The following is an 18,394-nucleotide window of genomic DNA, read 5'->3' as shown; positions in this document are numbered from 1 at the left end:
TGCAGAATAGGCCATGAAATAGGACTGACACCCACTAAAAAGGGTCTTCATAGTGACACTGCAGGTGCATTCATCATCAAGGACACTGCCTAAAACCTGAAGCTTAGCTTCCAAGAGAAGGGTAATGCCTGGGCAGGGCATTCCTGTCTTTTTTATGTGGCCAGTGTCCATTCATCAGAAGGTAGCAGCTTAACCCAGGTAGTCATAAACATGAAGCACCCTTTGTCTTGTGATGTACAGAAGGCACCTCTGTCACCACTTCTCCATTAAAACCCAACCTTATTTTCACAAGGATAATGTAAGGCTCCTTTGATCTTAGTTTTAAGGTTAGAAGCTCCATATCAGAAGTGCTTACTGCTTTTAACATATTCAGTGCTTTCTTGATACTCAATTTAGAAAAAAAGAAGATATTTTTGGTCACAAATTTTATTTGAACAAGAAATAGAGCAATATAAATTTAGTCAAAGAAAATGTAAGACATTTGTTTATTAAAAATCTGTCATAGAGGAGATTAGCGGAAAATGCTATATTCTTGGATGTTCTTTTCAAATGAAAATTTTCAGAAATAAGAGCTCATTCAAGTTAGGTCTGCCATGTAACACTAATTGGGTTTGCCAAGTTATATTGCTTGTTTGTGAGATGGATTTCTAAAACCTGGAAGAAAGTAAAGAATAGAACGTGTTACATTTCAAAATTCATATTGCTGATTTAAATGTCTAATATATATATATATATATATATATATATATATATATATATATATATATATATATATATATATATATATATGTATATATATTTAATCACTTTTCAGTAGTCATATAGCAACATAGTAACAAGTAATCTGCTTCATTTGTGTGACAATTATACATCTGTTGGGCCATATTGATCCTACAGGGTGGTAATAAACACTTCCAAGGATCACAAGAGCTTCCCAATACACCCAGAAATGTTCAAATGATTTGCTGTGGTGCCTCCACTATTTACTTTTCATAGCTAAATGACATGGAGAAGTTATAAAGTGCTGGAAGCAGCAAAAAGCAAGAACAAGGCACCAAGAGTATCTATTTGAATAATATTAAAACATTTGCAAAACAGAGCACGCATGTGTATGTGTTATACATAGGTTTATGCACCTGCATACGCAAGGTCTTTACAGAACGTAACTTGTGCTTTTTACTCAGGATATTTCTGCCAGCAAGATCCTGCATATACACATTGGTGAATATTATGTCCTTGTGTAAGAGGCCTTAGTGTTAGAAGGGGCCAGGCTTAGTGACAACTGGGCAGAAGTCAAGTACACATGTACAACCCGCACCTGCGATTCAATGAGGCTACTCAGAGACACAGGGACTGGTCGAAGACTTACACAAGCACTTCAACACTATTCCTATCTAATGTTTTAGGCCAGTTAACACTTACTTAATACAATATTTGAAGACAAGGTTACAATTTATGTGTGCAGTGGACAATTCAATTTTACATTACAATATCATCTATTAGTTTTACACAACTGTAGAGATTTACTAGCACAGCAGCAACTATTTTTTTCCCTACTGCTATTCTGTGGGTTTTCTATCAGATGTCAGTATTTCTTATATATTGTACATTATACTTCTGACCACTTCTACTAACAATTCAGTTCTCTAATTATTCCAGTTTTCTCAGATAGTCCTTACCCCATTAACTGCTGTAAAATGGGAAATCACATCAGTTTTGCCATCATATGTAACCGACACATTTGTGGCATTTGTTCCAGGGCCCCAAATATAAACATGTCCAAGTAGTAAAGGATTTGTTAAGGATAAGTAATTATTTGTTGTTATTGCACTTGACACTGTGTTCTGTGGAAAGACAAAGAGATGTAAGGACATAAAAAAGATTAAATTGCATACTTATTGTGTATATATAGACGTAATATCAGTTATCAAAAATACATGCATGCAACAGGTTATTTTTATTAACACGATTCAAATATTATTGTTTGTCTTTGCAAGCAAGATTCGTTTTACAATTTCACCTCCCCATCTTTTACAAAAATAGGGAAAAAATACCACTAAACAGCCAGTTAAAAACGCTTTCTAGCACTCATACTGTAAAAGTACAGTGTGTTACAGAGTGCTTAACTAACTAACTAACTAACTAACTAACTAACTAACTAACTAACTAACATTACAGAGTGCTTAACTAACTGTTAGTTTGGGCAGTATAAGAAAAAAAAAACAACAGGCTTCTTCTCTAGTAATTCAAGTGTCTCTTTTGGGGTCTGCAAATGAGGGAATCTACTGTATATCAGAACATGCCTCGGTTATGAAAAATAAAACAGTATACAGACAAAGTCATTTTTATAAAAGGTCAAAAAAGCTTTTGTTCATCAGATCACAAGGCTCAGTCTTGCAAGTAATGTAGTTTAAAGAGTGATGTGTAAAAAAAAAAAAAAAACACCCTTGTTTTAAAGGAGGACTTCTCTGTATATGTTTTCTTGGACAACTACAATTCGTGTACACAATATTGTTTTTATGCAATAAATAAATTACAGCACTCACAAAAGTACAAATAAAATAACCATCAAAAAAAAACTCACAATTGTGTTAATATATATTCCACAATTATCCTATTAACCTCCCTGGCGGTATGATTCAGTCTGGAATTAGGTGCTGAAAGTGGTACAATTATTTTGCACGGAAATCTGGCTTTTATTTTGTAGTCCTGTAATTCTTAGGAATAACGCTCTTAAATCTGTTCAAACCAGAGTCTAGCAGACATCCCGGGTATGATAAAGTTTATAATATAATAAAGAATAATAAAAATTATTCAATATTGTAATAAAATCCTAAAACACTGAAAAATTTACACTTTTTGGTTGCTATGGACAATCTCCAAATTCCAGGCAGTAAAAAACAGTATTTATAATATAAAAGTGCATGCAGGGCACTGCACAGACCACTAGGGACAAAGGGGGTGTGTATTTTTTAATACAGCACTGTAATCTGTAAGAATACAGTGCTGTGTGTGTTTAGTGTGTTTTAACTTTTTTGAATTTGCCGCCGTTCTCCGCTCCCATGCGCCGTAACGTCGCAGGGAACGGAGCTCGGCGGCATTCGGCACTGTGAATCGAGCGGAGGACAGCTCGATCGCACAGCGCAGAGGACATCGCTGGATCCAGGGGACAAGGTGAGTAACGCTCCCTGTGTCCTCCCCTGCATCGAGCGAAGCCATCCCGAGTCTGGCTCGGGGTTACCGCTCCTGTCAGTATGTTCCTACCCCGAGCCAGACTCGGGATTACCGCTAGGGGGGTAAAATGCTCTAGTGCTCCAAAAAACGTAAAACACTGTATAAGGATACAACTCTTGAAATATCAAAATTCATATCTAAACAACAACATATGAGATTATATTATATTATTGCAAAAACGTCCCAATATAAGTGATCTTATTCTTTTCTATTCACCATAAAAAAGGAAAAGGAACTAATAGTGAAGTTCTGTATGATAGGTATTTATAGCGCAAACAAAAAATTCCTACTTACAAAAACTCCAAATTTCAATGGGCATGTAAACAGATACAGGGATACAATCCAGAAACGCAGCATTCAGAATGCGTTCCACTGAAACCAGAAATTACATAGCCTGGACTCAGCCCTGGGAAATTAGGTCAACGCGTTTCACCCCCCCCCCCACGAGGCGTTTTCAATTACCTAATTTACGGTTAAACAGACCAAGTTTTTATATACAAGGGGAGCCTCTTCTCCTCTCTCCAATTGGAGAGAAAACAATTCAAGTCCAATTCTATATTCTATCCAAAATGATGCATAGTCCCCAAAACGATTGAGCCACTGTTTCATTTTGGGAAATTGTCTTTTTCTTTATTTTTTTTGTTTCACAAATTTTTATTGGTTGAACATAGAAACATAATACAACATAGGTCTTTTTCAGGTTTCCTCCTCTCCAGTGGGCCTCTATTCTATCTATACCACAAAACATCAAACCCCTCAGATCCACGATGGAGTCTAAAGTGGTTAGACAAACAGTGGTGCCTGTAGCCTTTCTTTATATTATTCACATGTTCTCAGAGTCGGACTACTAACTTCCTAGTGGTTCTACCCACATACTGGAGTCCACAAGGACAGGCTAGAAGGTAAGTGACATGTGTGGTCCCACAGGCGACACACTTTTTTATCTTATTGGATATCCCCTTGAGTGAGACATGAAATGTGAAGTCATCCTCAATCTAAATTTGGAAGTTCTGCAAATCACACATCTCCCACAACTGAAAACTGTGGCCTATCGGGTAAAAGTTTCTTCTACATCCTTTAATAATATGGGCCAATACTTTTTAATAATTTTCTACATCTGTTTTTGCTGACAGGTGAAGCCTGTCATAAAGGCTACTGCAAAATCCTTTCTACTAGTTACCATCTTGTTAAATAGATCCTCTCTCCTTATATCTCCCACTTTTTTCTTAGTTTCCTCAAGATCTCTAAACCTATATCCCTTTTCCTGAAACCTATCTATCAAAATGTCTGCCTGTGCTTCATAATCCTCTTTCCTATCACAGCTATGTCTCACTCTCAATAGTTGACTTTTTGGAATGGTACTCGGCCATCTGGGATGATGACAACTTTTCAGTGGAATATATCCATTCCTGTCAACTTCACTGAAGTAGGTATTGTGAGTAATGTATGGTTGTCCTTAAATACTACTAGATCCAAAAAAATTATATATTGCTGATCGAATGTGGCTGAAAAAGAATGATCTGTGCTGGATCATGTATATTTACATGCGCACAACAGACGGCTTGCTCCCTCTGTTGTCATATAGGCAGAACGGTGATCTGTAAACAAGAAAGATTGCCATTCTGTCAGTAGGGAAGGCATTGATCCTGTATTCCTGCAAAGCGTGGACACAAATTCATGCCTTCCCTTGGTAAAAGCACCTTCCCCACAGTACAGAAGCGCTGGATAGGAACGTATTTAACCCTTTGATCACCCCTGATGTTAACCCCTTCCCAGCCAATGTCATTAGTAGAGTGACAATGGATATTTTTTAGCACTGATCAATGTATTAGTGTCACTGGTCCCCCAAAAAAGTGTCAATAAGTGTCCAAATTGTCCGGCGCAATATCGCAGTCCTGCTATAAGTCGTTGATCACCACCAGTACTAGTAAAAAAAGAGAAAACAAATAAAAATAAATAAAAATATCCCATCGTTTGTAGACGTTATAACTTTTGCCCAAACCAATCAAAAAAACTCTTAACCCTTGTAGACACGGTCGGAGATTCCGACGGAATGTGTCCTATCGGACCGTTTTGTCGGATATTCTGACTGTGTGTGGTCTCCATCGGACTGTTTCCATCGGAATATCCGACGGACCAACTTTTTCAACAAAATGCTCCGATCGGACATACTCCGACCATGTGTAGCCTACTCCGACGGACAAAGTGCCACACATGCTCAGATCAAATTCCTAGACCAAAGCAATTGGTTACTAGCCCGAACGTAGTCCCGTCGTAATGAAATAACGTCATCACGTTATGTACAATCGGATTTTCCGACAACTTTGTCCGACTATGTGTATGCAACAGTATCGGACAAAATCCATCAGACAAAATCCGTCTGACAAAATCCGTCAGACAAAATCCAACGGATTTGGTTGTCAGAATGTCCGACCGTGTGTACACAGTCTTATTGGGATTTTTTTACCTACAATATGTAGCATAATACATATTGGTCTAAATTGATGGGGACATTTGATTTTTTCTTTTTTTTTTATTATATGTGTTTTAAAGCAGAAAGTAAAACATATGTTTTTTTTTTTTTTTTAATTGTCAGTCTTTTTATGTTCATAGCACAAAAAATAAGAACTGCAGAGGTGATCAAATACCACCAAAAGAAATCTCTATTTGTAGGGAAAAAGGGGCATACATTTTATTCGAGTACAGCATTGCATGACCGCGCAATTGTTAAAGTAACGCAGTGCTGTATCGCAAAAAATGGCCTGGTCAGGAAGGAGGGTAAATCTTCAAGAGGTCAAGGGGTTAAAGCATATCTAAATTTTGCTGACTGGGGAGGCAGCAAGGGACGCGGGGTTCTTTCTCCATTATGTGCAGGTATGCACAGCAAACATGCACATTATGACATGCTGAACTTCTAGTGTACCTTCCTCCAGCATGGGCAGATCCAGGCTCCAGTCTCTGACACATTCATTGTACCACCATATTCGCTGCTGCTTCTATGGGGTCCTCAAGTATTGTCTTAGCAATTAGGTAACCATCTATTATGTAACTCTTCATGGCTGCTTCTTCAGAGTCCTCAGTTACTGTCTTACCCATTAGGTAACCACTTATTATGTAACTTCTGTATTTGTGTGCATAAGTTACATTGTCTCTGATGCCCACCTCTATTGTGGAAAATGAGCTGGGATGTACAGTACACTGCACTGTCAATGTTCCATGTAGTGTACATGAAGAATCGACAATCACCAAGAACATGGAGGGAATGATTTTTGTTAAATGTTTGCATGACTCTTCTGTCAAGAAACTCCTAACAAATGGTTTTAGTGTATGGCTTCCTAGGAGGTATATAGCGCTGCCATATCAACAAGCTCTGCAATCAGAATTGTAATACTACTAGGTTTATCTAAGAAAATTAACAGAATGTGTTATAAGTTGCTAAATACTCAAATGTGTATCACTTAAAGTTTTTCTGTGATGATAACTGTAATTTCAATCATTTTGTAGCAGCATGATTATATACCTTATCAGCACTGAATGTTCCCAGGAAATAGTCCTTCTTCTCTATTGAATCTGCAAAAAAAATATTAGCAGTCAGGCTAAATTATAACATAGATCTTGCTTTTGTTTTACCCTATTGACATTTACTACTTCTGAATTTTAAATTCCACAATAAACAGCTGCCACAACTCATAAAGGCTGCTTTTCAGCACTAGAAATACTAAAATATTATTTCTCTTCTATTTCCAGTAAGAATCTTCTATTGTTTTATATTCAGCATTTGCACTTACCTATGCTTTCTCCATCATCCCAGAAAAGATTGCCATGTGCTTTTCCAAAATCATCCAGGGCTACCAAAAGTCCCATAAACTTCTTACGACTGCAATTATAAAATTAAAATAGCATGGGATATCATTGCTAAAGATTTTCACAGCTTTAAATCATATTTTCATATTACATACATCTTCACTTTTATGTGTAAATGATTACCTTTTATTTTAATATGGCCACATGCACACCTCCACACCACCTTCACCTACAAAGAAGCCCTGCACTGTTTGATAATGCTGAGCGACTGCCCACAGCCCAGACCTTAAAGTGATCTTGTTTTTTTTCTTTTTTTTTTAAATAACAAACATATTATACTTAACTACTCTGTGCAGTGGTTTTGCATAGCGCAGCTTGGATCCTCCTCTTCTCGGGTCCCTCTTTGGCTCTCCTGGCCCTTCCCTGATGAATGCCCCCACAGCAAGCAGCTTTCGATGGGGGCACCTGAGCCGAGCCGCAACTCTGTGTGTCTATTTAGACACAGAGACCCAGCTAAGCCCCACAATCCTCTCTCCTCATTAGCTCACTGACTTTGATTGAGAGCAGTGGGAGCCAATGGCGCTCTGCTGCTGTCTCAGCTAATGAGGAGAAGAGTTCCGGCCAGCCGAGTCTTTCTTGCAACATGGTTGGGTAGAGATGGGCTCAGGTAAGTATTGGGGGGGGGGGCTGAATTGAAGGATAGGGTAAGGAATACATTTCACCCATGCCTAGACTAAATGAGCATTTAATTGATTCAGTGTGGAAGAAGATTGGGCTATTGGAACCAACACAAGGGTAGATTTTTCAGAGTTCAGTCAAATCTTAACAGAAAAATCTGAAGAAGAGTGGTTTAAAAAGAAAACAAGGGGTCCATCACCTAAGGTCACTAGCAAAAAAATTGAGTTTCATTGATGGGTGGGGTTATATGAGCATGCACTAAAGGAGCCCTAGCAAAGTTCTTTGCCACTGTCCAATCACCTGAAGGTAGTCTATATATAACTTGTAATCTACAACCAGTCTTGTGTCCGGTACAGTGCAATTAAAATATACTTTTTTTTTTCATTTCCATTGCTTGTGATTGAGTATTCTTTGCAAAGAAAATTTTCATCAAATTCTTAAGCAAGGGAAAATGCCCTTGCTGAGTGAACAGCCTATTTGCCTTAGTAACCAAACACCGTATATATAACGGTCGAGGTGAATGGCTCATCACAGTCTTCACTGCTGATTCAGCAAATAAGTCAGACATCCCTGCACCCAGACTGCAGCAACTTTATAGCCTTTAAAGGATGATCCCTGTCTATCTCCAAATGTTTCTCTTTATTCATGTCTCTGGTCTCACCTCACAGTATTCACTTCATGGCAGATCTGAGCTGTAATCTGTATGTGCATAAGATACTCACCATGACCACTATGTCATCAATAGGACAGACAAAGTTCTTACCCTGTGTTCATTTTTCATTGTTAAAGAGGAAGTAAACCCTGACCAGACCTCTTTATTTTCTGCAAAGGCAAAGCATAATGGAATACTATACATCGCATAGTAGTCCATTATGTGTCACTTACCTGACACAGGAACCAGCGATGTCACCGCTGTCCCCTGTTGTCCAGCGCATCCATCTTCTCTTGGGGTCTCGCAGCTCCGTCGCTGTCATTCGGCGAAGCCGCGATGATGTCACTCCAGCGCATGCGCACGGGAGCCGACACACGCGGCAGCTCCGTCGTTGAAAATGCCGTGCTCAGTGCGCCTGCGCGCCGCGGTCTACGGCGCATGCGCCGTAGACAGCGGTGCCTGTCTTCGGGCGAATATCTCCTAAACCATATAGGTTTAGGAGATATTTCTTGGACCTACAGGTAAGCCTTAATCTAGGCTTACCTGTAGGTCAAAGTGTGTTGTAAGGGTTTACAACCACTTTAAAACTCAATAAAAACGTTGAAACAAAAGGATGATCCCAGCTGCTGTTTAATAAACAATAAAATAAGCTGCAGCCCAAAGTGCATTTATTCATTTTCTTTTCTGACTGTCATGGTATAGCTAGTAGTAGTCTTTTACATTCAACTGAACTTGTTCAGTAATATTGAAGCTGTTTCTTAGCTTATCCAAGCAGCTTTTTCATGTTCCTATAAGTAACAGGAACATTTTCCAGCATTTATAGCTACATGGTTACTTTAGTCATCTTAATCCAATCACAATAGAATGTGTCAAGGCTTTTTGTATTAGGGACCTGAATTACCCATGAGACTCTAAATGATGATATGTTTTTGACACTTAATGTTGTTGACAATTATTAGAACTAAATAAACTGCTTTAATAAGCTGTGTAACCTATAACACTACAGAGAAGCCCAGTTAAAATGTGACCAACTACTAATAGCTATACCATGACCTGGATAAATAGGAACTTTCACAGACCTATTGTCATGATATTTGTTTTTGTCATATAGCTGTGTTTTTCACTTACCTGTAATCAGTATTGTTGGCTGTTTCCTGCCATGGTATGATGTATCCACCTCTAACATGGAGATTTATGTATTCCAGTGGAGCTGGCAAATTCACCCACGCGCCTCGTGCTTTAACTTCTGCACCCTATGACGGAAAATATGTTAAAAAATAATTAAAAAAATTATAAAAAGCAATACAATTTTCTACTGTCATTTCACAGGATGCATACTGACAAATAATATTTAATATATATATATTTAATCTGGTAAAATAAAGTTTTATGCATCAAAAATATCTGAAATCTCTGTGTTGCCCATGTTAAGTAACAAAAAAAAATCCTTTTTGACATATAATGCAACATCATGTTGCAGATATAGCTTTAATATTATTGTATGTAAAAATATTATAATTATATTACGGGGATGATTTACTAAAGGCATATAGGCTGTTCACTAGGGAATTATCCCCAGAGCTTAGTGAATGAGGTGAAGCTCTGCTGACTTCCATATTAAAATGAATCAAACAAAAATGCATATTATTTAATGTTATTTTCCTTGCACATGATTGGATATTCTGAGCAAGGTAAATGTTCACCACATTCACTAAGCTAAGGAAAAATACCATTGCAAAGTGAACAGCCTATTTGCCTTTAGTACATCAAGCCCTTTTCGTTCTGTATGTGTAAATTCTGTAAGTGTAGGAAGTTACTGAATAAGGAACAATATTAACCACTTTAAACTTTGTGTGGAAATTTTTATTTACAAGATTAAATCAGTATTATTTTTTGCTAGAAAATTATAGAACCCCCAAATCTCATACATTGTTTTAGCAGAGACCCTATGAAATAAAATGGCAATCATTTGTGCAGTGGTTTTGCAAAAAATAAATAAATAAAAAAACAAAAAAGAAAAATAAAACACAGTTTTTTGTAAAATGTGAAAGACGTTGTGATGGCAAATAAATAGATACCTAACATGTCACAAAATTGTGCACGCTTGTAGAATGGTGACAAACTACAGTGCTTAAAAATCTCCATATGCAACACTTTGTAATTCTAAACAGGTAACCTGTAAAGGTGTTCAGAGGAGGTCTAGCACTAGAATTACTGTTCTTGCTTTAACGTTTGCGGCGATACCTCACATGTGCTGTGAATACTGTTTACATAAGTGTGCATGGCACCCTACCTTCCTCTGATGCTACGTGGCATCAGAGGGGGGCGGGGTCACCTGTTTGCATCACCGAGTGGCCCCATCCTCAGCTATATAACAGCTGTCCAAGAGAAGAAGCGTCACTCAGAGACAGCCTCCCATGGAGGCGGAGCTGTTGCAGATTTTTTTTCTTTTTTTGGCTCGTTGGGCAGCGTGAGATGGATTTACATCCTAGGACATTTTTATTTTTTTATCTTTTAATAAAGGACTTATCCCAAAGTGTCTCCTGTCTTTTTTACTATTTTTGACACTTTTTTGTGAAAGAAGGGGGACAATGTACCTGTTACTAATTCACATGGGGGTAAGTCGGGATCTGGGGGCTTCCAGATTCGAATAAGCCCCCCACCTGCAAACCCCCACAACCACCGGGCAAGGGTTGTGGGGATGAAGCCCTTGTCCCCATCAACATGGGGACAAGGTGCTTTGGGGGGGGGGGGGGCGCTACTCCAAAGCAGCCTCCCCATCTTCAGGGCATATGGCCTGGTACGGTTTTGGAGGGGGGCACTCTCATCCCCCCTCTTTTCCTGTGGCCTGCCAGGTTGCGTGCTTGGATAAGGGTTTGGTATGGATTTTGGGGGAACCCCTTTGCCTTAAAATCCATACCAGACCTGAAGGGTCTGGCTTGGATTTTGGGGGACCCCATGCCATTTTTTTAAAATTTGACGCAGGGTTCCCTTTACTTTCCATACCAGATCTGAAGGGCCTTATATGGATTTTGGGGGCACTCCACGCAATTATTTTTTACATTTTTGGTTTGTAGTTCCTCTTAATATTCATACCAGACCCAAAGGGTATGGTAATGCCCTTTTTTCAAGGAGTTTTATCTATATTGCTGAGACCCGATAATTCATTACAGCCACAATCAGTTTTAAGTTAATATTTTCCTTTAGAAATGTAATTTTGCTGTGGTGCAGAGTTCCCCTTAAAAATACATATCTGACCTGGAGGGCCTGGTATAGATTTTGGGGGGACCCCCATGCAATTTTTAGAAAAAGAATTCGGGGTTTCCCTTAATATTCATACCAGACCCATGCTATTTTCCTTTTCCTTTTAGAAATGTAATTTTGCTGTGGTATTGTTCTAAACACGGCAAAACTGCGCCACTTTACAGGCATATTATAGACACCCCCCAGGCATGATATTTGAAGGAATATTTCATTTTTATTGTTTCACTTTAAGCATTATTAAAATCACTGCTACTGAATTTTTTTTTACTTTTTTTCTTGAAGTTGTTAAAAAAGAAATAAATAAGTACCAAGAGGAAACAGCCTACTATGTATGTATATAATTACTGCACTTACTATTGCTTACTTTGTACCTACTGTACACCGAAAGTGTTTTTTTAAGCTAACGACCAAGTTTCATCTTAAACTCATATTTAGGATGTAACATGAAGTATCGTCAGTGTATACACTCCATATACTGAAATCGCCCCCTTCTACATCCCCAAAGAATGTCAAATCTGAATTTCACACAACTTTGCATGGTTCAACCTGCAAAGCCACATCATTAATTTACAAAGTTGTGAATGAAAAAAGTACAAACCCCATCTGCCATGCGACAGAGGGACTGTAGTTCTCAATGGAGCACAAGTGTTGTGATGTCACCACATTTGTAGCCCACTGATACTAACTCCATCCTTATTAGTGAAGCTGGAGGATGAATCTGCAAAAGATTCTCCATAGGCAAAGCTTTAAAAGCCTTTACAGGTCATCAGTACAGAACACCTTTGGGATGAATTAGAGCAGAGACTGCAAAATGTTTAGGTGAATATAGAGATATAAAAAGTCTCAGGATCATTTGGGACATTGGTTGTTTTCTGGATATTATGAACCTGTGCTGTATCATTAAACATTTAAGAAAAAAACAATGGACCTTGTGAATATATGATTGTGTAATACCATCCTAAGCTTTAATAAATATATGGAACAGCCAGGGTTTAAGGCTGGATTTACACTTATGCATTTTTAGTGCTTTTTGCATTTTGCAGATTTGCACTGCAGTCCATTTAACATGGATTCCTATGGAACACATTCTGTAGTGCAAATCTGCAAAATGCAGAAAGCACTAAAAATGCATAGGTGTGAATCCAGCCTAAGTGTGTAAAGTTGCCTTTGAATGTTGTATAGAGTTTGTCCTTTAATTATACAGCATTTGGCTATTAGTTATTAACAATTAAAAAAATCCAGAGGAAAGACAACTACTTTTAGCGATGTGAAAGGAAGCTGACTAAACCTATGGAATCATCTTATTGAGTTCTAATTTTCCCTATAGGGGTTAACCGCTTGCCGACCAGCCACCATCATTTTACTGTGGCAGGTCAGCACTTTCGCATGAACCCTCATAACTATACGTCGGCTCATGGGATCGGGATCGCAGGTGCGCGCCTGCTGCACAGCGGGATTTCCGATGCTTCTGGCCGATGTTCACGATGACCACCGACCACGAGCGATCATGAGCACGAGAGAAAGAACAGGGATGAGTGTGTGTAAACACACACTTCCCTGTTCTGAGATGAGTGACAGATTGTGTGTTCCTCTTAGCTAGGAACCACGATCCATCAATTCCTCTAGTCAGTCCCCTCCTGATTCAGTTAGAATCCCCTCCCAGGGAACACAATTAACCCCTCGATCGCCCCCTAGTGTTAATGCCTTCACTGCCAGTGACATTTATACAGTAATCAATGCAATTTTATAGCACTGATCTCTGTATAAATGCCAATGGTCCCAAAAATGTGTCAAAATTGTCCGATGTGTCGCAGTCATAATGTCGCAGTCACAAAAATCGCAAATTGCCGCCATTACTAGTAAAAAATATATAATAATAAAAATGCTATAAATCTAGCCCCTGTTTTTCAGACACTATACCTTTTGCGCAAACCAATGAATATACGCTTATTGCAATTTTTGAAGAATACATATTGGCCTAAATTGAGATTTATTTTTTTATAAAAAATGGGGATATTTATTATAGCAAAAAGTACCAAATATTGTGTTTTTTTCAAAATTGTCACTCTTTTTTTGTTTATAGCGCAAAAAATAAAAAATGCAGAGGCGATTAAATACCACCAAAATAAATCTCTATTTGGGGGAAAAAAAGGACATAAATTTTGTTTGGCTGCAGCGTCACATGACCACGCACTTGTATGTTAAAGCAAAGCAGTGCCGAATCGCAAAAAATGGCCCAGTCATTCAGCAGCCAAATCTTCCAGGGCTGAAGTGGTTTTTTTCATTTGCTTTTGTCTTATTTACTTGTTTCTTCTTCTGCTTTGCATTACACATTTTGCATTTTCTCTGTATATTTAGTTTTGTGATGGCCATTTACTGGCCTTGTGGTTTATTGGTTCATTCAAAGTGCAGCATAATTTTCACTGCAAATTTGATAATCCCTAAATAACTGAATAGACTTAAATCTCCCAGTTTAACACATGGGTCAAAGAAACAAATCCAGTTCAGTAATACCATACAAATGATGGTATATTATTTATTTTTTTATAAACCGACCCCCTAATCCAAAAGGTGTTTTCTTCATGTTCAGTCTTAAAAAGGAGCAACTAATTTACTTATCCCACAAGGGGGACTGTAAAATCCTTTAATACTGCTAGTTGCTTAGGTCTGCATTTTCCAAAATACCAGTTTTGTGTGTTCATTCTAGCAGCTTTATAGCAGCTTTAGAAGTTTGTAAACAGTTAATCAGCGAGGACTAAAACAAGAATTTATTTGTCTATTTCAAGAATGACATAGAGGAATTATTTTTTTGCCAAGTTATTTATGTATTTATTTTTTAGTAGAAAGAACAGTTTTAGGAGGCAAAGCAATTATTTAGGACTTACCGTGTGATAGTCGTACCAGCGAGTGTTTGGTATATATGCGTCGACTGATCTTTGCTTCTAAAATGTATAAACATATAGTATTAACAAATTAATTATATTAAACTGCATTCAAATTGAACACTAATGTATTATATCTATCCAAGTTTGAACAAAGCTTTTCACATACAGTAAGACCAGGCCTCTGCTCTGTGCTTCTATAATTTGACTTTTCTTCCACTTGACAAAATAAAGAATGTTAAAAATACCTACACACTATGGTCTTTTACTGAGTCAAAGTGTCTCATTATAATGAAGCCACACATTACTTTTTACAGGCACTGTGATATAGTGGTGTGAGTTTTAGTGGGCTATAGACATTACAGGAGGCTGCCACAGTCAGAGGAGGTAGGCGAGGACCTTTGACAGGGTTGGTGTTTGCTCAATATAGAATATTTATGGGCTAGATAAGGGACCCAGGGGACTTTTTTGAAATCCTAAATTGGAGAAAACCAAAAAACAAAAGTTTTGTTAGGGACGATGCAAGATGTTAAAATACCTCTCAAATAATGAAAACTATTCCACATTAACTTTCACTAGGTGCCTCACTGGTTCTGCTAAAAGGGCAAGAAAAGGAGTCTTAATGCTACCAAATGCTCAGTAATGTTATATAAATATAAGCGCTGGAAGGAGAACCCCTCACCAAAAAGCCTAATGCAAGGGGAGAATAGCTGAGAACTCAAATACCGGTATCTTTTTTGTCAAAATACGGTACCCAAGAGAGCTTTAAAAAAATGTATATTAGTGACAAAATCCAACTAAAAAGTTGGATTTAGTCACTTTTATTGAAAATGGAAAACCATAACATATACCGTATAGAAATGCATTCTGTATATCATCAGCTGATTCTTCCTCTGTATAAAGGACAGTCAAAGTACAGCCTTGCAATGTGTATTAAATGGGTTGTATGAAAATAGAAAGTACAATTTATCACAATCTTTAGTGTTCCAGGTAGGATTTTATAATTTCCTGCTAATTTACTGCCCTTACTAGTAACAGGGATCACGTTTAGTCATAAACAAGCTGTACAGCGCTAATATATCCAAAAATACCCTGGCTTATATATATTGCATTCATTGCTGTGAACAAAATAAAACAAAGTGCATACAAATTGGCAAATAGCATTAGTTATGTGTCACCAAAAAACAAACAATGTATAAAATGCACATAAATTGTATAAAATGAGAAATTGTGTCCATGCAAAGATAAAAAAAAAAAAAAGAAATAAAAAATCAATACTTTTTATAAGAAAAAATGAATAGTGCTTACCGTATATAGTTTAAAATAAGGTTTATTTAGCAAACAGAGAAACACAGGGTACTCACACTCTACTGGTGTTTCCAGTGTACTAGACTATTTTATATCATATACAATTTCACACTTTCAAGTCACACCAGTAGAGTGTGAGTACCCTGTGTTTCTCTGTTTGCTAAATAAACCTTATTTTAAACTATATACACACTATTATTATTTTTTTATATATATTCGTTTTTTTTTAATCTTTGCATGGACACAATTTTTCACTTTATACAATTTTGATGCATTTTATGTGACACATAACTAATGCTATTAGACAATTTGTATGCACTTTGTACTATTTTGTTAACAGCAATGAATGCAATATATATATAAGCTAAGATGTTTTTGGATATTATAGCACCGCACAGCTTGTTTTAATGATTATCTGTGAAACACATTTGGAAGTGTGATTTTGTCAGCGGTTTTTCTGTTTTTATTTATTTTTTTACTTTCAATATTTAGCTGTGGCACGTTTTATTTGTTATATTCACAGGGATCACTTTTAACATTAAAAACAGGGACAAGAAGGCAGACCTGGCATGTATTGCACTGGATGGTACATTTGGATATGCCCCCCCATACTTTATAAGACCAAAAGAGATTTAAACGTTACATGTGCATGAGGCCCAGTTCAGTAATGGGTACTAAATGGAGAATGTTTAGTGATGCTCAGCAAACACAACTGGACACATTTTTGGCTTAAACCAGTCTAGGCATCAAGTAGATGCCAAGCACTCATGCAAGTCTGAGTTTGACACCTGAAACACTCTCTTCATGGAATCTGCATTCTCTGGCCATGTTCCCTGTGGGTATCCTGCTCCCTCCTCAATTATACAAAGACATACGATGTGTTTTTTTTTTTGTTTTTTTGTTTTTATAGTGATGTGTCAGCTCTATAAATATTGGAAATATTTAGCATCCTAGTGTTTTTGATATACATCACAGTTGCATAATGTATTATATGTACTTACATCCTCTAGAACAGGACTGATCATAAATGCCGGTCCCCATAAGAACTGCTTGTGAACATCCCAGGTTACTTTATCAGATGTAAACCTAATAATAGGAATAACAGAAGAAAATTATGTATGATTTTTGTCTTATGTGTAAAATGTATTTCTTTTGAGTACACTGCAGGATAGAGAATGGTATTCAGAGACCACATTTTCTTTAAAAGAAAATAACCCCTCTCCAAACTTAAACAAAATTTTCACAATATACATAACGCAAAAGAGGGATCTCACCATTATATATGTTTGTGTTTCTTTACTGTACAGGGACTCTCTTCACATTTTGTACAAGCTTTCATTGAAATAATGTAGTATATGTAGCATGATGGCATGTTGTAATAGTGTTATACTTATAATTATACTGAATATATGATGTGCCTAGCTTGCACAAAAATACTCAGTATCATCAAAGTATACTTTAGGCATGCTTAACCACCTTCAGACTGGACCAATTTGCTGGTCAAAGACCAGACCACTTTTTGCGATTCGGCACTGCGTCGCTTTAACTGACAATTGCACGGTCGTGCGACGTGGCTCCCAAACAAAATTGACGTCCTTTTTTTCCCACAAATAGAGCTTTCTTTTGGTGGTATTTGATCACCCCTGCGGTTTTTATTTTTTGCGCTATAAACAAAAATAGAGCGACAATTTTGAAAAAAACGCATTATTTTTTACTTTTTGTTATAATAACTATCCCCCAAAAATATATAAAAAAACATTTTTTTCCCTCAATTTAGGCCGATACATATTCTTCTACATATTTTTGGTAAAAAAAATCGCAATAAGCGATTATTGATTGGTTTGCGCAAAAGTTATAGCGTTTACAAAATAGGGATAGTTTTATAGCATTTTTATTAATAATTTTTTATTATTTTTTTTTTTACTAGTAATGGCGGCGATCTGCGATTTTTATTTTGACTGCGACATTGTCGGGGACCCATCGGACATTTTTGACACATTTTTGGGACCATTGTCATTTATACAGTAATCACTGCTATATAAATGCAGTGATTCCTGTGTAAATGACACTGGCAGTGAAAGGGTTAACCAGTGGGTGGCAGTGTAGGGGTTAAGTGTTCCTAGGGGTGTGTTACTAACTGTGGGGGGGTTGGGCTTTCATTTAGTGTACACTGATCTCTGCTCCAATCACATGGAGCAGAGATCAGCGTCACTAGTTGCTAGGCAGAATGGAAAAATGTTGTTTACACAGCATTTCCTCCATTCGGCCGCTCCGTGAGACGATCGCGGGGATGCCCGCGGCGAACGAGTCCGCGGGTCCCGCAACCGGACTCACGGGGGTCTCGACCAGCGCGGAAGCGCGCCGCCAGCGGCGCGCTCCCGATGGCAGGGCGGCATCGAATATTGGACGTACCTGTACGCCAATATGCCTGCCGGTGCCATTCTGTCGACGTATATCGTCGTGCGCTGGTCGGGAAGTGGTTAACTAGACAAGCACATTTATAAAAGGAGGGATTCAAATAGGTGTAATATGTTTAATTGTTATAAGCCAGTGATGGCGAACCTTGGCACCC

The 18,394-nt window shown here is 37.7% G+C and overlaps 1 protein-coding gene across 2 annotated transcripts in view; it reads right to left on the bottom strand.

Annotated features, from left to right (window-relative positions):
* Nucleotides 1–410: 410 nt before the first annotated feature.
* Nucleotides 411–18,394, bottom strand: part of SI (sucrase-isomaltase) — a 342,643-nt gene continuing 324,659 nt past the window's right edge. For both annotated transcript variants that reach the window (XM_077488042.1, XM_077488043.1), the window contains 7 exons: nt 16,824–16,908; nt 14,518–14,574; nt 9,497–9,621; nt 7,023–7,111; nt 6,755–6,804; nt 1,680–1,844; nt 411–654 (listed from right to left, as the gene is read on the bottom strand). In XM_077488042.1, coding sequence (XP_077344168.1) covers nt 583–654; nt 1,680–1,844; nt 6,755–6,804; nt 7,023–7,111; nt 9,497–9,621; nt 14,518–14,574; nt 16,824–16,908 — 643 coding nt within the window. In that variant the 3' untranslated portion in view covers nt 411–582. The remainder of the gene's footprint in view (nt 655–1,679; nt 1,845–6,754; nt 6,805–7,022; nt 7,112–9,496; nt 9,622–14,517; nt 14,575–16,823; nt 16,909–18,394) is intronic.

Source organism: Lithobates pipiens, unplaced genomic scaffold (assembly GCF_037356315.1).
Source record: "Lithobates pipiens isolate NorthernLeopardFrog02 unplaced genomic scaffold, aLitPip1_a1.2 Scaffold_18, whole genome shotgun sequence".
Taxonomy (NCBI): domain Eukaryota; kingdom Metazoa; phylum Chordata; class Amphibia; order Anura; family Ranidae; genus Lithobates; species Lithobates pipiens.
Note: the sequence above shows the minus strand (reverse complement) of the source record. Positions and strands in the feature narration are given on the sequence as shown.